General features: G+C 37.8%; 1 protein-coding gene across 2 annotated transcripts in view; it reads right to left on the bottom strand.

Moving 5' to 3' along the window:
- Positions 1-27,331, bottom strand: part of LOC140159254 (suppressor of tumorigenicity 7 protein homolog) — an 83,842-nt gene that overhangs the window by 11,130 nt on the left and 45,381 nt on the right. For both annotated transcript variants that reach the window (XM_072182663.1, XM_072182665.1), the window contains exons 4-10: positions 21,362-21,532; positions 9,631-9,709; positions 8,376-8,530; positions 6,086-6,183; positions 3,537-3,724; positions 1,820-1,922; positions 1,005-1,248 (exon numbers count right to left, since the gene is read on the bottom strand). In XM_072182663.1, coding sequence (XP_072038764.1) covers positions 1,005-1,248; positions 1,820-1,922; positions 3,537-3,724; positions 6,086-6,183; positions 8,376-8,530; positions 9,631-9,709; positions 21,362-21,532 — 1,038 coding nt within the window. The remainder of the gene's footprint in view (positions 1-1,004; positions 1,249-1,819; positions 1,923-3,536; positions 3,725-6,085; positions 6,184-8,375; positions 8,531-9,630; positions 9,710-21,361; positions 21,533-27,331) is intronic.

The following is a 27,331-nucleotide window of genomic DNA, read 5'->3' as shown; positions in this document are numbered from 1 at the left end:
AATATACACGATATGCACATGATCCAATCATTTTCTGTTATTTGTAAAAATGCAAATGGAGGTCATTAATATGAATAATATCTCACAATTGACAGCAAAGTGCGTAATTGTTAAAATATCGCACACAAATAAACCTCATTTGCGTATCATTTCTTAACATGCAAACAAGCACGGTCATTGTGTGAAATCGTCTGGGTTTGTGTTGGGCCTCGGTATGTTTCCTAAGGAGTATTACCTTGGCCCAAAACAAACCCTTCCGATTCTCACAATGACCTCAAGATGGTGCAAAGTTATTATTGTGTAAGTGGTAGACTATTTTGGTCCCATGTATCCCAATCCAATATGGCAGATTTATCATGGAGTTACATACAGAATATTTGTAGCTTGGGCTCTCTTTAGTGCACCTCATCTCAAGTTGAGAGCAATGCCATGTGTGTATTTCGCAGTGGCAGGTTCGAATCACACGCTAACCTTATCGGCAGGGTGCATACATATGAGTAGAAGGGCCGTTTGTCCGCACCTGGTAATGCAACCGCGTAAATGTGACCTGTCACATCAAAAGGACCCTTATGTCGGTGCTACATGTGTCTCTTTTCCCACATTGCTGGGAATGAATATTAAACAATCATAAGTGGCGGCCAATTCAAACCATCCTCATGTCAACAAGGTTCAGGAATGCCCTCTCATTGTTAATGATTGGCTAATACATACCTAGACAAAATACAGTGCTTTGTATCCCACTAATTGAACAGGGTGTAGCTAAAGCAAGCAAAATCTTGAGGTTTAAACAAAGCTACAAGCTTATTATCCTCTTCAACAAAAGGATTAATGATCGGTTTCAAATGCATTTGACTGGGACTATCAAATGAGATATATGTAGCACCGACTTATAGGCCCGTTTGATGTTACAGGTCACAAAATGCATTGATGACGGCAGTTTCAACCTAGGAGAAAAAGAAGACACAGTATAGTCTAACTAGTTCTTAGGCATTACTCTGACTTACTTGGTAGTAGCTCTCTGTCTACACTTTCTGTACAACTTGGATAAGGGTAAAAGAGATGCCCTTTTTCCAACGGATACGGGATCATACGAAATGTGCCTTCCCATGTACAGTGGAGAAGTTGGAGAGCGCCCTCCACTCTCTTCCAGTGTGGCAAGTGGAAGAAGCTATATGCGATGGCTTCGCTGTCCCCTCGCTTCAAAATATGCTCGGGCGGCAGGATAAGGCTCTTCATTTCCAAAAGATACTGCGGACAGAATGCCAACAAACAAAATGGTTAATTAAAAATCTCACTATAGAATGACTACTGCTACACGTAATGAGACGTGATGCATAGAGAGCATGTTGCCAGACCTACAACAACTACCTGGCAGACTTAGTGAGTCAGCTGAAGGAAACAAAAAACTTGGTGCATTGGTAAAGTCTAAAAGATGTGACCAATTGGGCGTGGCACCAAGAGATAAGGATTAAGTTTTAGGGTTAGGATTAGGGTTATAGGTAATAAATTAGGGTCAAGGTTAGGATTATAGTTAGGGATGCTGACCACAAAAGTTGCTCCAAAATCTCCATATAAATGTTTAAGTGATCAGAGATGCCAGTAACTTGCCAAAATAATAAACTCATAACATAAGCACATTTCGTGGATCCCTACTGAACCACTCTAAAAAGAGGATGCTAAAATTACAATGTCCCTTTTCAGTAGTAAATGTTTGCCCTGTGGACAACTCTTGTATCGCACTTCATCTAGTCGTATGCCTATACGACGACTGAAACTTATCCTCCTCTCCATCGAAATTAAAGCGGAAAAACTTGCTTACCTTAGGTACATGTGGATTGAACTCAACAGCCCTGTGTATAGCTTCTACAGCATTCATCTCAGCTGTTGTTAAGCCCCTCTTGGACGCTACTTCTGGAGAAAATCTGTGACAGTGACAAAATATAAAAGAGAATTCCAAGTTTGACCATGTGATACAATCGATGAATGCAAAAAAACCATTTCTGTATTTATTAGAGTATCTCTCGGATTAGTAGCATCATGATTATTATTATCATGATTATTATCATGAATTTCATGATTATTATCGCTGCTAACCAAGAAAAAAGTAACTTTTTAAGCAAATGATTATTATCGTTTTCAGTTGTTTTGTTAACCATGCAAAATAGTATTGCTTGAAAATTCCATGCTTGGATTTTGGACACCTAATGCGCATAAAATGGATTAACATTATATTCAATCACATCGTATGTATTTTAAATGGAACTGCCTGACGTGTTCATTCCATTTGAAATTCAAACTCCCTCTGTGAAAGATACTTCCAAAATCTTCCACAGGGGGAGTGTGGATGGAATAGCCCATTATAGGAACTTCATTATGCTTATTCTGTCTCTCCTATCAACAGACATTGAAAATAAGCATATATCTAGGCTATTCCAGTTGAAATCTATACACCCCATGGTGAATTTCAAATGGAGCTACCCATTCAGTGTCGTCTGCTCCAAAATGGGCTGTTCTAGTTGAAATCCATACACACCCCATGGAAGACATGACCTTAATCTCCCACACAGGGAGTGTGAATTTCAAATGGAGCTACCCATTCAGTGTTGTCTGCTCCAAAATGGGCTGTTCTAGTTGAAATCTATACATCCCCTATGGAAGACATGACCTTAATCTCCCACACAGGGAGTGTGAATTTCAAATGGAGCTACCCATTCAGTGTTGTCTGCTCCAAAATGAGCTGTTCTAGTTGAAATCCATACACCCCCTATGGAAGACAGGACCTTAATCTCCCACACAGGGAGTGTAGATCCAACACTGTAGATCTCAAATGGAGTTATCCATTCAGGTAGGTCATCCCATTTGAATTTGTATGTAGAAAATTGAGGTCATTTCTTGATAGAAGGTGTATGGATGTCTCCTGGAACAGCCTATTCTGCAGGTGGGGAGTGAAGGTCAAGGTTATTCAAGCACAGTAATGTCCAAAAGAATATGATGAAATTGCACCATCCTTAAACTATGACAAATTTATGCAAATTGAATTGTTATCAATTTTCATCTTATATTCTTAAGCAGGCTGATGATGTCATCATATTTGGCACGTACCCACTCCCTTACTTTTATCTATTTTCCCCTTGCCCTCCCCATCTATTTACTTGTCGCACACTGCTCTTGCTTTCAGTAGAACTGCTGTGTAGCAAATAGTAGCAGACTTAAGCAGGCTGATGTCATCATATTTGCAGTGGTGTAGCTAGGGGTTGTGGCGCCCAGGGCTAAGGATACATAATGGTGCCCCCATCCATGAAACAATTTCGCATAGAGCGTGAAGAAATTTTGAACAAATAGGGCCTACCACTGACTAATTTTGGTTCAATATCGGTCTTAATTAAATTGATCTTTCAAATGACTACTTGTGCTGAAATTTTGACTCTCATCGCTTGGAGGGGGCGCAGAATCGATGCTGAATTGGTCAACGCCACTGCATATTAGCAAGTAAAGCCCCTCCCTCACTTTTGTCTTTGCCCCCTCCTCCTACTTACTTGTCACACACTGCCCTTGCTTTAAGAAGAGCTGCTGTGTAGCAAATCGTAGCAGACTTCGGCAGGCTGATGTCATCATATTTGGCAAGTAAAGCCTGCACATCGGCATACAACTGCATTTCTAAAAGAGATTCTATGAGATTCTCATGAATCTGAAACATGCTGACAACAGGAAACTCCTTGATGAGCTGAAAATAGAGAAAAGTAATGGGCACATAAAAGTTATAGTTAATCTTTTGCTCATTGGTGACATCAATTATGAAATTCCAGGTGTTAAAATTGCATGCCTTTAACGTCATGCATGATATATTATATGTGACATGATCAAGGGGAATGAGTCACATGTCGACCCTGGTCGAAAATGAGTTTTACATATGATTCTAAAGAGGATATTTAGAGCTTTCAGAAACTGAAAACCCCAAGTTTATACGACTTTTCTTTGCGAAGTTATGTCACTTTATCAATCGCTGAAAACAATAGAAAACAAAAGAATTTTAGCACTTTCTTTGCCAATATCTCAAAATCAATGTTAGCGACATCCGACTCATTCCCCTTGATCGTGTCACATATGCTTACACAATTTTGTCCTTCACTAAATCACATCAACGCTATAATAATTACAGCTGTGCATATTTTAATTACCAAAAGAATGTACTTTCAGATGCTAGTTTAATATTACATATGCCACAAAAGGCCATGGCTGAAAGAACAAGTGACATTTTGTATGTACAACATATTAAAGTAAACTCTTGAATTTTGGATCCCATTAGCAATATAGTCACACCTGCATGGTTGTAGAGCACTTAGAAGCATGGATAGGTGACTGTCATGTGCATCATAGTAATTATTTCCCCCCAAGATATAATAATCATAATAATAATTAATACATGTATACTAAGGCTATCATCTGAGCATACAACTCCTCTTTCATCAAACGTTTGACAAACATTAAGCGATCACAAATGTTTACCAAACGTTTACGAAAAATATTTTGTGATCAGAAATTGTTTGCCAAAAACGGCTGTGTAGTAGTCATATTGAGAATACTGCTTTAGTTGTGATTAGTAATACAGTTATTCCCACACCCAACTCTGCATAAAGATATACATTAAAATTGAAGAAAAAAAATGTCCGACCCAAACTTTCATACCCCCTTGAAAATCAAATGGTGCACCCCTTAGATATTTTACTGTATCAGATATCATCATACTTCAACATGGAACTTATTGCTCTATAATATAAAATTCAGTCACCTAAAATGATGACTACCTTTCACAGGGATGTGCAACAAATCTGGGTCACTGTGAATTCACAGTGACCCAGATTTGTTGCACATCCCTGCATACATCTATTATTTAAAAACATAGCAATGAGCACAATGAATTGGGCAATTCCAGTTGAATCCATACACCCCTATGGAACACCCGACCTTAATCTTCCAACCAGGGGGTGTAAAATTCAAATAGAGTCACCCATTCAGGTAATCCCATTTGAAGCTCACACTCCCTGTGTGTAAGATTAAGGTCGGGTGTTCCATAGGGGGTGTATGGATTTCAACTGGAATTGCCCATTATCTATAGATGGACAAAGTGACCTTGATCTGGTCTCATCATAGATCACTTAATTCATGAAAAGAAAATGGGACAAAACCATGTCTTTGATAAAGAGGCAGATATCTAGTTGCGTAAAAGCACGAAGCAGAATCTCTGGCTAGCTGGCTAGAATCACAGCTGCCTTTTTCCCAGCGAACATGAGACTTCCGAGACTTCATCAGAAATGAAGAACTTCACAGTCCTACGAAATGATTTTTATCTGAACTTTATGTCAAATTTTTATTGTGATGTTTAGAGTATGGTTTGCAGATTCACTGAAATGAATGTTTATTGCTTGTAGCTTTTATATCATGAAATTTGATTTACATCACTCAAAAATCAAAATTTATTCATTATGCATTAAAGTCTACATGTCAGCGTTATAAAGAACAATTGTGATGATTGGCTGAAATACCAATATATGAATATTTACCTCCAATCAAAATTATCTTACTTCTGCAATTAGCAATGATTGTTTCTAAAATGGTCAGTGATTGGATCTTTTTGCAAGTGGCCCTGATATATTATGATAGTCTTTAAATTTCCGAATTGAATACAGTTGTATTGGTGGTCTAGTGGTATGATTTTCGCTTGGGTGCGGAAGGTACCGGGTTCAATTCCCGGTAAGCCAAGTAGAATTTTTTTTCTTCTTTTTCTGTCTATTTTTAACACAAAATTGTTTACTTTCATTTGAAAATGTACATATTGCACTGGAAAATATATTTTGTGGCCTTTATTTTTTTGGAAAAGGTACTGCATGGATGCAAAAAAGAGCCAAAAATGCATCTCAGATATTTGCTAATTTTTTTGTTGACAACTGGTCCATGTTTGTCGACAACCAGGAAATTGCTATGTCGACAATATTGAAGACGACAGCCTTGCCGACAACAGGTCTTGTCGACAACATCCCTACAATCAAGCAGGATAAGCATGATGAAGAACAAACCCGACACTTACATCCCGCATCATTTTAACTGCTTCTTTTGTCCGCCCTAGTCTGCGCATGCACATAGCTAGTCGCCGCTTGACATACACCAGGACATTAAGATCTCTCCCTGCAATGATAAAATAGGGAACAATAAAAGAAATTGAGTTGATAAAATTCTCACGACAAAACAGACCAAATGCTCTTCAGACATGGTTTGACCAGATTGGAAGCAGTAATCAGGTTGTGAAAATGACACATAAATATCATCGAGTGCCAGAAGTGGATAAGTGCAATAGCTGCTATGTGTAGCTGCCATGTGTAGATGAGTACAATATACATGCCAAATGCTCACAGGGCAGCTATTGCACTTACCCACTTCTGGCACTGAGCAGTCGTAATGCAGCAACGGTGTCAATGTCATCAAATGCTTGCTGTTCTATCTTATGGCATTTTTGGTCATATTTGTGACCAAAAAAAAAAAAAAAAAAAAGAAAAAAAAAAAAGCGGAAATTGTTCACAGGGCAGCTATTGCATTTACCCACTTCTGGCACTGTACAGTGGAAATGTTCTATAATGGTTAGTTGTTATTCATCAGCACGCATCCACATGCCGTTATCTCGCCACATAATGTGATTTTCATTCATATGCAACACATTAGTCCCTCTTTAGTGCAGTGGTTAACACAGATGCTGCACCCAGGGTGTGCTATTTCCTGCCATGGAGTAATTACAACTTTGTAGGTCCTGGCAGAAAGCTATTGCGTCTTTGTTACGACGACACTGAGTGTGTGATGGACTTGATAGTGTTCACACTTACTCTACTTAATTATATCCGTTTCACAAAGTCTTATAATTACTGAATGTGTGATTTAATAACATATTGGTCTATCTATTCCAATTGAAATCCATACACCCCCCTAGGAAGACATGAGCTAATAATATCCCACACAGTGGGGTGTAGATTTCAAATGGACTCGCCCATTTCAGGTAACTCCATTTGAAATTCACACTACCTGCGTGGAAGGTTACGTCTTCCATAGGGGGTATGGATTTCAATCAGAACAGCCCATTCTTAGTCTGAATCAATAAATATCATGACATTTGGAAGGTCGGGTATTGTAAAAACATTTCAGGGCAGGTTGTAAGTCCTTTTGAACTTTTCAAAAAGCAACATCATGGACATTAAGCAAACCATCACCTCTAGAGTAAAAGTTCACATAATGTATCTGCATTTCACATTCTGATCAAATATATACACCAATCCGACTAGGCCATTACTGCGGTGTCCCCGACGTAAAACTGCAGTGTCCCAAGGTCGGGGGTTCCATCAATTACTTGCTAGTGTGCTATACAGAATTGTACACAACAGTGATTGAATTTCAATAAACGATCATGAATTGATTGAACAAATTAAATCTCCCGCACTGGTACATCTGTGGTTCCGTCAATAGAGGGCCAGATACAGTAAACGCTTCTTGGATTGGTGTAATATGATGAAAGTTGAGACATGTAAACATGCAAGTGCCAGTTGCTTTGCACTTTTTAAATAGCAAAAGATGAAGCTGAAACGGCCATAGGGCCAATAAGCCACCTTTATATTGCAACTAGGTTGAACATTCTAGTTTTTAAAATGTTATATGAATGTTATATTCATTAGGGAACAAATCAAAATTTGACGACATCCTATGAATGAAAGTGCTTTTGTTTTGAGGCTGATCCCCTCTCCTCCCTGTAAAATTAGTGTGAAATATTGACAACCCCAACATATCAACTTCAGTCAATATTTTAAGTAGTTTTTACAAATGTGTTCAGACTTTTTGATCCACCCTAACGAAAGGACCTTCATTTGGATGCTATCAACCTTTTGGTTTGTTCCCTCAGTGACGAGGCCTAATAAATCAATAAAATAAATAGTTCCAACTTACAGGGTATCACCCTTATTCCATGGTACATTTTCAAGTCTGTATCCTCAATTGAAGGAAAACACACCCCTGTTTTTCACCCTAAACTGCGGACTTACCTCCAACCGAGGACAGTCCTCAGTCTCAAACTGCTGCAAAAGACCTCAAATGCATGCTAAATGCATAATAGTGATATTTGCTCAAAACCGCGGACCATGCGTGTAAAAACTACAGTCAGCAGTTGATGGATAAAATTCCGTTTCGTAAAAAAATCTGCCATTTTAGTCCACGGTTAGGCGATGAAAACACAATACACACGTCCGCGGTTGATAGCAATTACACACTCGGTTGGCGGCAAACACACACAGGGGTGTGTGTCCACGTGCATATACTCACATCCCACACATGCACATACTTACTATGTATCTTTTCATGCGTAGGACTGTGGTGCTGTAGACCCTGGCTTTTCTTAAAATTTGTGTCAGCAATTTTAAGTGCTTGCCGAAACAATTTTTCTGCTTCTACAATTGTGGTGGATTCTTCCTCAGCGAGGAGAATCAAAGCGGTTGCACAACTGCAGAGAGAGAATAAGAATGTCAAATTTACAGAACTTTAGAATGTTGTTGCTCAGTGTAAGAATCAATCTTGATTCTTGCAAAGGAACTTGGGGGAATCATTTGATTCTCACAATGTTTTTGTGTAATCTTTGAAAACTAAGAATCAATTTTTATTCACATGTATTTATTTTAAATTGTTACAAGAATCAATTTATGAATTCTTTAAGAAATGCAAACTATTTTATTTATTTCAAAATTACTATGAAAAATATTTTGCTTCAAGAAAACATTTAAATGCAATACATATTGAGACTTGTGAGTAAGTTAAATCACTAGGATATTTTGGAGCATTAAACATCAAAATTACATTCCTGGTGGTTTCTTGGTAAATGTTTAACAAACTGTTTAGGCGCCGTTTTTGATTATTTTGGTATTGTGTTCTAGACATTATCCTTTTTGAAAGCTTTTCTTCGATTTCTTGGAAACTAGTGAGAATTGTACATGCATTTCTACACCACTATATACCATTGTACGCCCGGGGTGGGGGTGGGGTTACTCTCACACTAACGTGCTACCCACCCGCGTCCGACCACCTCTGAAATGCACCCTAAATGGTGAATTTTCAAATAACTAAATTGCACCCCTTAATGGCGAAACACATGCAAAATCTAACCTATACCCTAAATGGCGTAGCACATGCAAAAACCATAGTACCCTAAATGGCGTCAACTGAGAAATATCTAATTTATACCCTAAGTGGCATAAACAGGTAATTTGATACCCAAGGTGTCTTTTACATGCACAAAGGTAACCAGAATCACTTAAAAAGTGGTGATTTTTATCAAATTGGTGCAAACTCACTCAAACAATAATATTACTAACCCTAAACGTCTTAGGATTTGGCTGAAAAAGGACCCTAAATGGCGATGCCTTCTGAAAAAGTACCCCTTTTTCAAAAAGATGTCGACGATGCTGTGTGGTGAAAAACATACCCTTTTAGAAGTTTTTCTTGGACGTAAGCGCATAGCAAGTCAAGTAGTGACTTCCCCCTGGGGCCCGGGGGGATTGTACGCTCCAAAATCACTGACATAACTGCCTTGGGGAAGTAAAAACTTACTCTGTTCCTTTTTCTAGAGCTTCATGTGCTGCTTTGATCCTATTCTGTGGATTTCTTTCTCGCCATGCTCTAAGCATTACTGCAATGGAGAGAAAAATAACAGGAAAAAGTGAAGATTAATAGTACATTGTACATTATAGAATAGAACAGGAAATCATCCGTATCATTCAATCAATATGGGCTTCATTCTTTTCAAAGAATTTCCTTCTCCACAGCATGCTCATTATCTAAAATGGAAAAGGAGAAATTAGGTACCCAAATAAAAAATACAAATGACAATATGCACATGGTTAAAATGTTACTGCCTTTTCCATGTGGAATTCATTCTCAAGCTCTAAAGAAATACTGCAATGGACAAGTGATCCTTTATGATCCAAAGTGATCATTAACCCTTACCCTACCCATGTTTTTTTTGCTTTTGGAAGGGAAAGAAGAAATGAAAAAGGAGGGAAGGTGAAGAAAGAAGTCACTTGGTACCCCCGGGATTCGAACCCGGGACCCCTCGCATGTCACGCACAGTCGCACACGATCACCGACATGTAGCTACCGAGGTTTGGCTGCCCTGGGCAGCAATTCGCTGGGTACATATGACTTGGGCTGATTGCGTCAATAAGTCAAGTGGAATGCATGCACGCAGAGTGGTTTTAATAGTGAGCTTTAGTGAAACTCAGTTGGGTTAGGGTTAGGGTTAAGGAGGCCTAAATCTATGAAAAACATGCATATTAACCCTAATCATACCCGTGGTTTTTTTGCTATTGAAAGGGAAAGATGAAACGAAAAAGGAGAGAAGGTGAAGAAAGAAGTCACTTGCTACCCCCGGGATTCGAACACGGGACCCCTCGCATGCCACGCACACGATCACGGACATGTAGCTACCGATGTTTGGCTGCCCCGGGGCAGCAATTCCCTGGGTACATATGACTAGGCTGATTGCGTCATCAAGTCACGTGGAATGCATGCACGCAGAGTGGTTTTATAGTGAGTTTTAGTGAGACTCAGTTGGGTTAGGGTTAACCCTAACCGAACCAAACATCAAAAAAGCTCAATTCACAAAGCATCTGCAAGCGGGTATCCCACGTAATGCGATTACGTCATCATGAGAACAGTCGTATGTTCACATAAAGCTTCCCCAACCAAGGTAGACCCCTGTGGCAAGGTATGGCCGTGCCCATGTCTGGCACCCGAGGGGTCCTTGGTTCAAAACTGCACAGAGAAAAAAGTTTTCTCTTGTTCTTTGTTTCTTCCTTCCTTCTTTCCTCCCCCTCACCAAAATAGGCCTGGGGCGTTAGGGTGATCATTACTACATGCAGTAGAACTGGCTCAGAAAGAATACACATCAAAATCATACTGAAGCTGCAGTGTTGACAATACCGGCCGGACGGGTGCACCAGTTATATTAAAGCTCTGAATATCACATAACACCAAATCTCTTCATGTTTGTTGGGATTGTAATAGGGGACATTCCACCTTAGAGAAATGCTACCGATGACAACATACCTGACAAAGTTTATACACAATCAATGACCTTTCAAAATGGCAAACCGACCACTGGACAGTTTTGCGCTGCATTAATTTTCACAATTTTCACACTCCAAACAGCTACCAGGAAAGTAGCAACGTATGAATATATTCCTTTTGTGTGTACATTTATGTAATGAAATTTAATTATGCAAATTTTAAAAACGAGCGAAACATATCAAATTAGACAAAGTACAAAAATTCAATCACATGAAAATGTCCGCTTGACAGTTCCACTATCCCATCTTCCCTGCAGTCACACACCTGAATCACTGACACTATTGAACCGATGCAATTCATCAACAAAATTTTTTGCATCCATGTCACTTAGAGCATGTTTATACCGAACACCTTGCATTACCATGCTTTCACCTTCACCCGCATTTATTCACCGGGTCGTCTCTACTGCGCTGTAAATGCAGGGTAACGATTCACAACTCATGTATTTACTTTGTTATGTTTTTTATAAATACAAGGAAAGAAAATCCAGATTTATTAACTCTAACTGCTCTATTTTATGGATTTTATTTCACTCGTTTCCGCAATTTAAAAGGACAGAAAATCTTTGCAGTCGCACAATTTGTTAATGCACAGATACGCTACGCATACGCAACGCTTATCTGCATGCGCGGTGCATCTTATGGAAGCACCACGGAAGCATTGATTTCACAAAAACCTAGCAGTCAAATGGCTCCGTTTTAGCTGATAAAATGTGAATTTTTTCAAGTTCTTTCCCCCGATTTAAACATCAAGATATGAAAAGATTTCGCCCAAACTTCGCAAGGGGCTGTGGATTTACACGATGTTCACGTAATGTAAGGTAGAACTAGAAACGTCGCGGTTTTCCACGCAAGGCGTCGAATGGGATGCCTCCACCCTGATGACCCCAAAATGACCTTGCAATGACCCCTTGGAGACCCTGAAATGAACTTCCAAAAATTTGGCTCTAAATGTTGAGTGTACCCACCAAGTTTCATGCCCATACGACCAATTTTATTAATTTGACCTCAGATGACCCCTTGGTGACCCCAAAATGACCATCCAAAAATTTGGCTCTAAATGTTGTCTGTACCCACCAAGTTTCAAGCCCATACAACCAATTTTATTAATTTGACCTCAGATGACCCCTTGGTGACCCTGGATGACCCCAAAATGACCTTCCAAAAATTTGGCTCTAAATGTTGTCTGTACCCACCAAGTTTCAAGCCCATACGACCAATTTTATTAATTTGACCTCAGATGACCCCTTGGTGACCCCGGATGACCTTCCAGAAATTTGGTTCTAAATGTTGACTGTACCCACCAAGTTTCATGCCCATAGGATTTGAACTGTCCATATGAGACCAAATTTACAAGTTGACCTCAAATGACCTTTGACCTCAGTATATGACCTTGAACCCCACCCAAAAAAAAGTATCCAGGGTTTCTGACCATGACCAACCTATCCTGAAAATCTGAAGTCAATCCGCCCATCCATGCCCTAGATACAGCATCCGGACGGACGGAAGCACGGAAGGACGGAAGCTCGGACATTGTAAAACAGTATGCCTCATGGTGGAGGCATAAGAGGCATAAAACGACCTTTATTTCAATGTTCATTTTCTCGGTAAAATGACGATTTAGGTACACGATAACTCAATAAATACAGCATCTATAGGTAAGCAAATATGGTCATCATAAAAAGCATGATCGACTTTAGAAACGGTTTTCTCATTTTTTTATATTTTGGTCTTTTTTATTTTTTATATTTTGCCTTGTTATGGTCAATATCTCAAAAAATAAGGTCAATATCAAAAAACTAAAAAAAACTTTTTGGAATGGTGCCTCAAGACTAAGAAAAAACAAAACAAAACTTTTTGGAAAGAGTGTTTTTTTGTTATGATGTACCGAACAAAAATTGCCAAAAAATCACTTTTTTGTGATTTTCTTTTCATAATTGTTGTTTTTACACCAAATCTGTATTTATATTGTGATTCATTGATGTCTTGCCTTTATAAAAATGTATACTTTTATATGTCTTGCGTGAATAATTACAAAGTTATGGCACTTTTACTACATGCATGTCTGAGAGTACACAGCCTCCTTAAATTGACTGTTTTACTTCATTCTTAATGCTTCTACATCTTTTGGATACAATTAAAATACCTCTATGATGTTACTTTATCTATTGCTAAAAATTCATCTTCAAGGTGCAGAATTCAACAGGTTTGTTTCCCATGATTTTACCAATTTTTTTCCGTGAAATTTTCACATGTAAAAACATGTTTTGATTTTTTGTAAATATCTGGTAGAGTTGTGCATATGACTAGCATTCCACTGGTACTTTATCATGGGGTATAGCATTTCTTGGAATTAAAAAAAATCAATTTAAATAAAAAAAAATTTAAATTAAAAAAAAAAATCCGATTTTCAACAACCCTGTCAGAAGATCTAATTTATTCCCGTACACAGTCTGTAGACAATGCAACACCATGTGAATGCAAATGTACACTTGTCATGTCCACAGCATCCGCAATCTGTTAAACGACATCTTAAAGCTGAAAACCGTCTCATAAAATCTATCAAAAGGTGACTTAGAGTCAAAACGTGAGCGACTCAATTCTAATCAAAGTACGCGTTGAATATTTGAGTCAACAGTCTTTAGTCATGCCCAGACTGCATTGTCCCCCTTTAAAAGCCCTTCATCCACTCAAATAGATTTATTTCTGTCGCATGCTATACATGTACTTCTCCGTGTACTTGTTATCATGGCAGGCAGGCAGCAGACACTAGCCGTCCTATTCCGTTGTATTTCATTGCCGATTTTGATTCAGTGTGTTCACCACGGGCATTCTTCATCTTGCTATGTTAATGTAAACATGACGAGGTTTTCATATACATAACATGCGGCAACATGTTACAATGCGCTATAGTACCGATATATTTAAAAGCGTATATTTTTTGCGTAAATGTTATTTTACTAGTAATATTTTGTCTATTATGTGAAAATTATGATGTTTAAAAAAAGCAGCGGATTTTTCAAGTAACTTACAGTGTCGTATAGTAGGCTCAGTTGTCAAATACATAAATTGTCAATTTGAGGAATAATTACATAATTTATTTTGCCATAGGCGGCAAAATATCTGAAAACGTTTTAATATCACTGGTACACCAGATGTTATATTTAGAAAACCAGTTTAATTGATTTTCTATTATTTAAGAAAAAAAAATACATTTATAACAGAAATTAAATTGCTGAATACAGTTTTCATAAAAATCAAAAGGTTTTAAGTGAAACAAGGCACTAACTGCAATAGCTGCCAGGTGTCACTTTTTGTAGATTGTGTACAATATAGAATGCAGAAATTGTCAATGTCCACAGGGCAGCTATTGTAGATAGGTCTTCTTGCTCTAACCGCTCAAAATGCAAATGAGTTGGAATAAAATTTCATCTGACGGGAACTTCTATTTATACTTCATTTAAAGTGTGTACAGATCATTGAGCTTTTATGGGGTGTTGTTTTACCAGAATAATCCAAAAATATTACCGTATTGGTCCGAGTATAGTCCCATTCGTTTTTTAGGTGAAAATTTTTCACAATTGGGGGGTGGGATTATACTCGAATTTAAAAAAAAAATTCAAGATGTTTTGTATTTTTAATATGAAAATTGATATTTTGTATTCATGTCATACTTATTAATGATATCAAAATGCATTGAATTTGAATGCATTTTGAAATCATTAATAGAGTATGACATGAATACAAATTATCAATTTTCATATTAAAAATACAAAATATCTTGAAATTTTTTTTTTTTTTTTTTTTTTTAGGTCAACCATGAATGATCCTAGCATCTAGGTCTAGGTCCAGGTCCAGGGACATTACAAAACCGAAAAAAAAAACTTAAAAAAAAAAAAAAAAAAATTTTTTTTCCAATTTCTGGAATTTTTCGAAAAATGGGGGGTGGGACTATACTCGAACGTGGGACTATACTCGGACGAATACGGTACTCTTCTCACATAGTGTAGCTCAGGGGTTGTCTTTTGACAGTACTGCATTTGAATCCTGATTGAAATTTTGGGAAAATGAGGCACTGTTAAGAGAGGTAAAACAGGCAAGATGTATGGTACATGTATACAATGTAGATCCAATGTGTATATACTGTATTGTTTGTATTAAATGCCCCCTCTAATAAATGCCCCCTCCCAATTTGAAATTGACAAAAATGCAAACATTTCCATGCGATGTCATCATAACTGTGTGAGTAAACTTAAAACTAGCATCAGTGACGGTCGCTAAATTGCATGGACAAAACCTATTATGGCTCAAACTTTCACCCAGTTCACTGCCTAATTAATTTATGGTAGAATTGCACTAAATTCATCAGATTCTTGTTTGCAGTGGCGTAACCAGTGGACACAAAAAAACTGGGAAGAAGAGCAAAAATAGGGAAGGAAAAGGGTGAAGGAGAGAACAAGAGGGAAGAATAAAGGGGAAGGATGAAGAGAAAAAAGGGAAAGAAAGAGGTAGAGAAATGTTTTTTCACACTTTTGAGTTTTGACAGTCAAATTGCAGTGAGTTCTTGAACCTTGTCATAATAGCCTCTTGTACGTATTTCAATAGAGTGTTTTTTTCAAAATCATATCAACTGTTTTCTATACTAAATTCAAAGCCTGGTCACTCAGTGACATATATGTCACATTACAGTCACCAGTCACAAATCCCATCTTTCATACCACACTCATGATCTGTAATATATTCTATCGGGAAATTTGTGAAGTGCCTGTAACAACAAGTATTATTTGATTTAACAAGGCAAATAAACTTGGTGGACCACAAGCTCATTTCCATTTAATTACAATCTAACCCATCAATGCACCTGAGCTCATCAGTAGCCAGCTAGCTAGCCGGCCGACAAACAAATTTGACATGTGAACGCATGACATGGTAAGGTTGGTACAAGTACACAAATCCGATTTGGAACATGACGGCTTAATCAATATGTAATCACGGGTAACACGACACGATATGTCCAAGCATGTCTTGCTCACTATAAAATGGACAAGGTTGCTCTACCAGTCAGCGGTTGGAGAGAGTCGAGTCATTTAATGTATGTCTACAGTTGAGTCGAGTCAAATGACTCGAGTCACTGTACAATCTCTATGGGGAAAATTTGAAAATCTGAGTCGAGCCATTTCATTTTTGAAAAGTCGAGTCTCGAGTCATGACTTGTTACAAGTCTGGTAATTAATATTGTTTTTATTATTGAACTACCATTCACTGTAATAAGTAACACTGAATTAAAAGAAGGATGGAAGAAAGATACAAAAGGGTTGCAAGGAAGAAAGATGGAAAGGAAGAAAGAAAGAAACAATGAAAGAGATAATGAAAGAAAACTAAATGAAAAAGTAAGTGGGTGTTGACTGTTGAGATAATTTGATTTCTTTTTCTAGACTCCCACCCACTAGTACTACCAGTGACTGAACTTTATCGCCATATAATACTAACACAACAGAGTAGAATGGATATATAATGTCAACTTTAACATAAAAAATCTATCTTCAAGGTTGTCTGTTGTTTTCATAAAGAAAACAGAATCTTCTGAACTTGGCTTTTATTCTTATTAAACATTATTCAAATTATTTCTAAGCACATCCTGTCAGCCAGGTGAACAGATTGTTAATTACACTTTCTCAAAAATATCCCTTGGGCTAATTCATCATTCAAACTAAAATCCCAAATCTGTCCACACAGATATCGTGTGAGTTCTATCAATACCTTTTCATCACCCTGAAAATCAATGATGAATCGTTCCAATTATAATGTGAAAGGTGAAGAGGAGACATATAGTTTTAACTCAAAGCTTTTCTTGTTTGTTCATCCATTCTTGATGTTATTCGAACTTGATTTTATTTTATGTTTTCTCAGAAGCCATTGCCTTTTTATTTGGTTAAAAATTGTTATTTTAATTGAAAACAAGCTTCATAGGTTTTAAAGTAATATTGATAACATTGAACTTAAGGTAGAATACATGAGGATATTTCTGGAAATTAGCAAATGCTCAGAGCATGTTTTAGATAGATTACTTGAGTAGGGCAAAGTACACTGATCAATATGCCTTTTGTTTGAAGCAAATCGGACATACAGTCTCATAATGCATCAATTTAAATTTTCTTTGTATCTCATTGCTTTTGGTCATGTGTCATATGGTGGGACCCCAAAATAGTGGGAGGCGTTACATTTTTCTCTCCTCTTTCAGATTTAACTTGTTGGTACAGAGCTATTCTTTGTCCAGTTGCATAAAGTTTGGGCTCATTATACAGCTTGATTATTCTACTTTTCAAATATGTTTCACAATTTGAAATTATCATTTGTTTAATTAGTGAAAAATATTAAAATGTTAACGAGGATAAACCTGGAGGATAAGCGGTGGAGGATAAGCGGTGGAGGAGTATGTGCAATCTCTATGAGAAATGTTGTGGAAACATGATATCTTTTTGAATTTTAAATTTTATCATTGCCAAATTCTGTGCTATACATGCAAATTGTATCTCAAATCAAAGCTTGTTTATTCATTATTCATATTCAACTATTAGTTTGATCTATTTCATGTTTACAAGTATTCACTGAGAACCGCAAGTCACAATACCCACAATTTTTCCCTATTCACTACACACAAATGCCAAGATTTTCAGTAACAACATGCGTTTTGGCTTTCAATTGTTGTATCTTGAGAATTATACACCCTAAGATAGGAAAAGTATACATTTTTGGAAAGCATTTTACCTCAGGAATCCAAATATGCAGTTAAAATAAATGTAGGATACACTCTAAAGAAAATATTTTCAAAAATGTAATCAACATTTGGTGCGTAAAGTTACGTACATTTTTACACCCTGTATCACCACTTTGGTCAATCATAACATAGCAAAAGTATACATTTTATTAAAGCTCATAGTGTTGCCTGCCACAAAATTAGATTACATTAGAGATATTCCATATCAGTAGCAAATGCAATAAATTATCAATTTTCTAGTAAAATTAATTTTTTTCATGATATCACCCTATACATTTTCTTACACACCCTGTATACCAACATCAATTTTGTATTGTTGGATTCCTTGGAACATAAGCTTTCCAAAAATGTATAGTTTTGTTGGTGTGAGATGTATAGTTTTAGACATGTATCAATTTAAGTGAAAATGAGGATAAATGATCAAAATCAGTGCTTGTAACGCAAATGTGCCCCACCATATGACACATGACCTTTTATCAACTTAATCAATGTATAGATTGATGAGCTCGTAGTCAGCGGCATGGGCCCGCATGGCCATCAAACCGGCCCATTTCTTGTTCTTTTCAGCCACTTTTTGACAATTCAGACCGATTCTCCCCACCAACATTTCAAGCCGCACACTACCATGCTATTTCAACAAAATAATAACTAAAGCCAAACTGCTGCACCACCATAATATAATGTACAGTCATTTTATAAGTGCTGTTTTCCCTTCTCTTTCCCTGCTGACATAGGATGCCCAATTCCACACATATCACTGATGGAAACAAGATAGATACAAGCAGTTTTGTTTTTGTGCAAAATAGAAATCCAGATACAAACACTATGCTGCAGTATCCAGACACATGAGACCTCAATTGGGCTATTCAATTTCAAATCCACACTCCCCCTGTGGAAGATTTTTAAAATATCTTCCACAGGGGGAGTATGAATTTCAAATGGAATGAGCACATTAGGCAGCTCCATTTAAAACTCATCCTCCCTCTGTGGAAGATTCAAGTTGAATCTTTCTCAGAGGGTGCATGACGTTCAAATGGAGCTGCCCAGTGTGTTAATTCCATCTGAAATTCATACTCCCCCTGCAGAAGATATTTCCAAAATCTTCCACAGAGGGAGTGTGGATTTTAAAGGGAACAGCCCATTACTGTACAGCGGGATATTTGGGCACTACATTGTATTCATTTTTCTATTTGAAGTGTTCAGTACAGTTTCTGGTTCTTTTTATTGAGTTTCAAACAGCGTACACAAGCCTACGGGGTTAAATATGTGACGTGTCATGTCAAAAGCAGACACTTTTGGGTAGGTTATCAATTTTGAGGTTTTTACATATCTTAAATATAGAGATATTTTGCTCCACAACGCTGTTTTCCCCAATGAAATCGGACATTCCTAAGCGAAGATATTGAGTTTGCAAGTTATGGTATTATAAAATTCGAAATTGAGATATCGGCCTTTAAATATATTATTGACAATGTTGAGAGTAGGAATTACCTTGAACAATGTCTCAAAAAATACAAGATGCCAGTTATATTCTGGTCTGAAACTATCAGACAATATTTTAAACATTAATAACATCACAAATTTGCAACAAACCCAAATTGTGAAAAAAATCAGTAAAATCACCCGCAAGCAGATTTTTGGCTATTTCTCCATTTACGATCCTGCCCAAAAGTGTCTGCTTTTGACATGACACGTCACATATGTTCATGGGATTTTACATTAGCAGCTTTGTAATAACCCGTGATGGATGCAAAAATAAAAACCTTTGTGAAAATGTGGCCCTATAATAGTAGAAGTCACACAGAAACACACCTGCCTTATTTGATTTTAATCTAGGATATTATTATGGATGGAACACATGCCTAGTGTCACAACACACACTTCTGCTCCGCTCTATCTTTGGCAATTACTGTTGAGCGGGAATTTGTGTGACATTTTATTTTCATTCTTTTCGCAGTTAACCTAACTCTCTCCACACGAGTGTCGACTGCAGACGACAAGTTTCAATTTCTTTTTAAATTCAAATATAGCAGAATTGTTTTCATGACCATTTTAGGAATCGGCATGAAAAAATGCATACAAATGAGTACAAGCAAGCCCAGTAATTGTTTCAGTGATTCTTGAAATAGCTCTTGATATTTTGAGAAAATATCTCTTTTAAGTTGGGACTTTTTATGCACACAGAGCATTAAGGACCTTAAATCTAAAGAGGTTGTGAAAATATTTGAAACCCATCTGGTTTAATGTGTACATCTTTGAAACCGAGAATAAAACAAATTGCACCACTGTTCCGGATGGTAAAATATGTTTCATCTTCCTTATAATACATGTGCAACAACACATTTACAAAAGCTCATTATGCAATTAGTTGCCTGAAATATACACATGTATACTAATTACTGGTTTGCTACTTGCAAGATATAACCATTTTTCAAACTATTTGATAAATGAATCCAATACTGTGTCACTGTCCGAGACCTGCCGTCCCTCCTACCCGTCCCTAAACTGTATTTGGACTGCACTGTGGCAAATGGTATAAAAATCACATGGAATATGCTCAGCTATTTCCTGGCCAAAAGACTTTGCTAGCTGTTCATACACCCAGCACTGGACACCACAGAGTACAGAATCTGACCCCAGGTTAAATATTAAAGTGGGAAAAATACAAACATGACAATAGGTAATTACCGTATTTCAAAATCATCTATAATAATACGGTACCCAAAGAAATCAGACTGGGAAAACTCGCACTCCATACATCTCATGTGTCACCATGGTGTAATTATATGAATCATCTTCCATATTATAATAATACTAGTATAATAAATAATTGATATTTTATTACAGAGCGCATTTTAAAGTAGGCCGGTTGCAGCCAAACCCGGCGCAAACCTGTCCACGCTTAGATTGTAACACCCACCAATTACAAGTTTTTCATTTTATAACTAAACAACTAGTCACCGATTTTGAAAGCAGGAGGAAACCAGAGATCATGCAGAAAACTTGCAAGAGCGAGCATGGATCAGGATAAACCAAGTGCACATAAAGTCCCTGGGCACGGCCAGGGCTTGAACCTGGGACTCAGTGGTGCAAGGTAAGGGAACAAATGCTGTGTCAACTCTCTCACCTATTGGATTGTCATTTATAGGAAACAAAATAGTATAATTCCTTCACTTTATAGCTAATGGGAATCTTAAAGCATGAGCATTGCAAAGGTTTTGCATGTAGCCATAGCTTTCTTATTCAGCCCAGACCATTTCTGGTACATTCAGATCCCAAAATAAGCATGCACTTAAAAATCACAAGTTTTCCCTGCCCATAGGAAGCACACTGTGCATTTCCTTCCACGAGAGCCAGGAAAACATAACAGAGTATAGGCTCTCCTGGTCTTTAAATCAATATTAGTACCACACACACTAATGTCCACTTGACTTACTTTCATCTGCCGGTCTAGTTGAATCTGAGTCGCATGTAAATAACGTTTGATGATCTTGCGCAGATTGGTTCATGTCATAGTATGTTAAAGGATCTTTCCCCGTCACCCACGTATATCGATTGTACTCCGAGCCTCGAAATAGATTTAACGGATTTCGCCATGTTTTGCATTCTGAAACAGAGAAGATTAAGTTGAGAAAAAAACAAAAACAAATAAATTTACAAAAAGAAACTGGATGCTATCACAAGTAAGTAGTTTCTTTAAGCTCACCTGGAAAGTTTATCGAAACTTTTATACAATTCCAACAAACGCACATGATAATCACATTATTGGGTATTCTAGGTCATCAACCCATAGCTGCTTTTAATAAAGAATCTTCACTGAATAAGTAACACCCTATATTTTTTCTGGTTTCCCCATTTGAAGACCTCCATTTATTGATCTTCTTTTTAGCATTTGCTCCCAAAAGACCAAGATCCAGAGGAAAAAGAAAATGTGTGCACTAAATATTACACAACACATGACACAGTTGAAACAATTCGCTACGACAGCAAGCCTCGAAATAAGGAGATCTGGACCAGGAGCCACACACTTGGAAAAAGTGGCTCCTGGTCCTGTGATTATCTAGTGGACCATGATACATTTTTAGAGAGCTAAGAGTCGTTTAAATGTTAATTGTACACATAAAATACAAAACCCGCTTTAACTACCAGGCTCTATTCTTTAAAAACATTTAGAGCCTGGTTAACATTATTTTGGTGTGGACCAAGAGCCAAATGTTATGACCATTGGGTAAATGGCTCCTGGGTGCCTGCTTATTTCGAGGCTTGTACGACAGGTTGACAATCTGATGCCATTGCCAATAGCTTGACCTTTTACCATGCTAAGAATCTTGAATCTAATATTGACAATTGACAAGAGAAGCATATTATTTAAAATGGCAAGTTGTGATATTTTCCAACAATAATTCACATACTGCGTTTCGTTTGTTATTCTATTTCTGATGCAATTCCCAAATGTTCAAATCACACTTATTGTTATACACTGTACATGTACCAACAAGTGTGATAACACATCATGATTCCATATTTTCTCTGCATAAACATGTAAAATCACAGCGATTACATACAATAAAAGGCCTTGCTTAACCTGACAAGACTATAATAATTCTATATGACAACAACAAAATTTAATACAATCCTCAATTTACCATTATGTCTAATACTCTAATGGCTTTCGGCTGTAAGTTATAAATATACCCATAACTACTACTGTCAATGCCTTACATGTGCATCTGAAATGGCAATGCAGCCACTCAATGTATGGCTGTGTGTTGCAAAATAAGCAAGTAGGAACTGAAAGACACAGGAGAGACGTCAATATTTGGTATGATGAATCTTTTTTTTTTTTTTTATCATCTGAAAAGGTACATGTGTCTGTAGACTGTAAGTCCGGGCTGTAAAGCTGTAAATATCTCATGGTGGTGCAGCTTGATTTGAAATTCTTGACATGGAAGTTTTGGCCAAATTGGAAATACCATCCATTGACTGCAAAATAAGCTACAAATGTTGCGGAAAAATGGGGATTCCGGGACATTTTGAAGGACATTTTATTGCTGTACATGTAGACTGTAACGTATCTCATTGTAGTGCAGCTTGATTTGAAATGCTAGACATGGACGTTTTGGCAAAATTAGTAGTACCATCCATTGACTGCAAAATAAGCTACAAAAGTTGCTGGAAAAATATGTTGCCATCTAAAATTGGCTTATTAATATTTCCAATTAATTAAGCTTTTTTTGCCAGGCCTGGCCATCTTTATAGGTTTAATGCTGATCAAATGAAAATTACTAACAAACCAGAAACCAAACTAGTTGTGGTATCACAGGGTTGTATAGACAAACCAAACTTATGACATTTAATGCTATACCATTTATCACCCTTTTATCACCCTGAAGCCTGAAATCGCTAGCGTTTGCTTAAAGCGCTGGCGTACAAACCCATGGCGTACACACGCATGCACTTAAAGACGCCGCAGAGATAGTACTTTTCAATTTATTTGTCTGTGTTGACAGCAGAGCTGCCAACATTGGAATATATGTTATGCAGAAGATTTCTGCAAAGTGTAAAAAAAGCTTAGGATGTGGCGCTCTCGCCGTCCCGCGCCAAGGGCAGCGGCTTTTGTGTGGGATCAGCTCCTGGATGTTAGCTTTTTGAGACCCTTAAAAATGCCTTTCCAAGGCTACTCAACCTTTTTTTGTGCAAAAGGACAGGACAGTGGGTGTATAATTGATTTTGTTTTGATTTTTATTAGCCAGATGGCTGTAAATGCATAAGATTTATCCATATGACTGCACTTGCAGAAGATTTAATATGTTTTACAGAAGACAGAAGATTGTCAGCAAATGAGGAAGTCTTCTGCAGGATCAAGAAGGGTTGGCAGCTCTGTGACAAGTTCCAGCTCCAGATGTAGTGTAATGACACAATACAAATGGACTAAGCATTATTTTGCTAGGGGTGGTAGTTCATGCTCCTGAGCCCCCTCCATTAACTGTGCATCACATCAATGTGTCGCCTTATTGTGAACCAATATGACAAAGGCTGTGCATGGTTGATTTGAAGCACCTCTGGAGTCTGGAGTATATGACCAACATGTATTCCATTGTTATCTGTTGTTTCATAATGGGAGGGAAAGGGAGGGAAGGAGGGGGAGGGAAGGAGGCAGGGAAGGAAGGAACAAGGGAGGGAGGTCATGATCCAATGGAACCCACTCCCTGATGCTATTATGTAATGTGAACTGAATAACTTGTTGTAATATTTGTTCAAATCCATATGCATGCTTGCTTGCTTAGTGTCATGTCATCTGTCTAGAGCATCTCATATAACATATTGCACACATCATTATACCCGCATGCGAAGCATGGACGGGTATATTTATCTATGCCTGTGGAACAGGGCATAGATATTCTGCTTATGCTCTTTAGTCTTCTCCTTTTTATCTATGCCTGTGCAACAGGGCATAGATATTCTGCTTATGCTCTTTAGTCTTCTCCTTTTCCTTCTTCTCCTTCTCCTTCTCCTCCTTCTCACCTCTTCCTATTGACAGGACTATCTCCAAAACTACAAGGGCCCCAGGGCTCATATTTGGCACACTTAATGGTCCTACCCCATAGATGTGCCTTTTGCCCATTTTGGCCCCATAGGTCAAAGGTCACGGGCCCCAGGGGCCCAAATGTTAAAATACAAAACATTCAGTTTCTCTTCAATTAAAGCAGCCTCAGGGCCCTGAGTTTGTACACTGATAGCCCTTAGGCATAAGACATTCACTAATATGCATGAGCTCCATAGGTCATTTACTATGGGCCCCAGGGCCCCAAATGTCTAAATGTATCTAGGAATGTCACCATCTCTACGTAAAAGGTATATATAGGATGTTAGCCTTGTGCTCATTGTGCTATTGCCAAGGATAATAAAATCAGGGTATGACTATAGCTGATTAGCATGTGTCCAATTAATTCTTATGTATAGGTATTGTTATAAAGCTATTCCCAAGGGAGTATGTAAATTAAATGGAACAGCCCTTAAAGGGACACTCCGTTTTGGGATTAAAGGGCTATTCAGATTTTTTTTTCATTTGATTTTTTTTGTATGGAACATGTTTGTTGCATTATTTAAGGAGGAGCGCCCTCACGCGTTTACACAGCAAATGCAATTAAAGGGGTATTTCTTGATTTTCAATTTAATATTTTAGTCAGTATATTGATAGTCCTTTTAGAATCAAACATATTACGGAGTGTCAGGGTAGATTAAAGGTGTCATGGTAGTTTAAGGGGCGAGGGGGTGTTAGGGTGATGGACCAGCCATTAAAGGGACACTCCGTTTTGGGATTAAAGGGGTATTCAGATTTTTTATTTTTTTATTTATTTTTTTGTATGGAACATGTTTGTTGCATTATTTAAGGAGGGCGCCCTGGCGTTTACACAGCAAATGCAATTAAAGGGCTATTATTTGATTTTTAATTAATTAATTTTAATTTTTTTCGTTGGTATACTGATAGCCCTTTTAGAATATGGGGTGTCAGGGGGTGTTAGGGTAATGGAACAGCCATTAAAGGGACACTCCGTTTTGGGATTAAAGGGGTATTCAGATTTTTTGATTTTTTTTTTTTCGATTTTTTTTGTATGGAACATGTTTGTTGCATTATTTAAGGAGGAGCGCCTCAAGCGTTTACACAGCAAATGCAATTAAAGGGTATTATTTGATTTTTAATTAATTAATTTTAATTTTTTTTAGTTGGTATACTGATAGCCCTTTTAGAATATGGGGTGTCAGGGGTGTTAGGGTAATGGAACAGCCATTAAAGGACACTCCGTTTTGGGATTAAAGGGTATTCAGATTTTTTGATTTTTTTTTCGATTTTTTTTGTATGGAACATGTTTGTTGCATTATTTAAGGAGGAGCGCCCTCAAGCGTTTACACAGCAAATGCAATTAAAGGGTATTATTTGATTTTTAATTAATTAATTTTAATTTTTTTCGTTGGTATACTGATAACCCTTTTAGAATATGGGGTGTCAGGGGGTGTTAGGGTGATGGAACAGCCATTAAAGGGACACTCCGTTTTGGGATTAAAGGGGTATTCAGATTTTTTGATTTTTTTTTTTTCGATTTTTTTTTGTATGGAACATGTTTGTTGCATTATTTAAGGAGGAGCGCCCTCAAGCGTTTACACAGCAAATGCAATTAAAGGGGTATTATTTGATTTTTAATTTATTTATTTATTTTAATTTTGTTTGTTGGTATACTGATAGCCCTTTTAGAATATGGGGTGTCATGATGGATTAAGAGTGTCATGGTGGGTTAAGGGGGTTAGGGTGGGAAACACAGGCATAGATATTCGTGTTTGGTCAAACACAACTGTGCCATCTAGTCCTTCTTCTCCTTCTCCTTCTCCTTATCTATGCCTGTGCAACAGGGCATAGATATTCTGCTTATGCTCTTTAGTCTTCTCCTTTTCCTTCTTCTTCTTCTCCTTCTCACCCTTCATATTGACAGGGCTATCTCCAAAACTACAAGGGCCCCAGGGCTCATATTAGGCACACTTAATGGCCCTACCCCATAGATGTGCCTTTTGCCCATTTTGGCCCCATAGGTCAAAGGTCACGGGCCCCAGGGGCCTAAATGTAAAAATACAAAGCATGCCGTTTCTCATCAAATAAAGCAGCCTCGGTGCCCTGAGTTGGTGCACTGATAGCCCCGGTAGTGCTCTATATTTACAGTATACATGAGCCCCGTATGTCATATATTATGGGCCCCAGGGCCCCAAATGTTAAAAGAAGGGGCAACAGATTGACAAGGTTAGCTGTAAAGTTACAAAGGCACTAGGGCTCATGTGTGGCACACATATGAGCCCAAACTTGTAGCTATGCATTTTGCCCATTTTGGCCCCAGATTGTTAAGGCTAGGGGCCCCAGAGGTTCAAATGTTAAAACAAAGGGCCAGCCTTTTCTCAGCAAATAAAGTAGCTACAGGGCTCAAATTTGGTACAACAATTATAGATCTTTAGCATTATATTAAATATGAATAAATGAGCCCCATATGGCACATAATATGGGCCCCAGGGCCCCAAATGCTAAAAGATAGGGCGGCCGTTACTCAGTAAATAAAGCAGCAACAATGTTCTAGGTTGGTATACTGATAGCCGTTTCAGCATTAAACATATTACAGGGTGCCAGGGTGAGTTAAGAGTGTCATGTGGGTGGGGTGTGGGGTTGGGGGTTAGGGTGGGAATCACAGGCATAGATATTCGTGTTTGATCAAACACAACAGTGCCATCTCCTTCTCCTTCTCCTTTTCCTTCTCCTCCTTCTCACCCTTCATATTAACAGGGCTATCTCCAAAACTACAAGGGCCCCATGGCTCATATTTGGCACACTTAATGGCCCTACCCGTAGATGTGCCTTTTGCCCATT

The sequence above is a fragment of the Amphiura filiformis genome, chromosome 8 (genome assembly GCF_039555335.1).
Source record: "Amphiura filiformis chromosome 8, Afil_fr2py, whole genome shotgun sequence".
Taxonomy (NCBI): domain Eukaryota; kingdom Metazoa; phylum Echinodermata; class Ophiuroidea; order Amphilepidida; family Amphiuridae; genus Amphiura; species Amphiura filiformis.
Note: the sequence above shows the minus strand (reverse complement) of the source record. Positions and strands in the feature narration are given on the sequence as shown.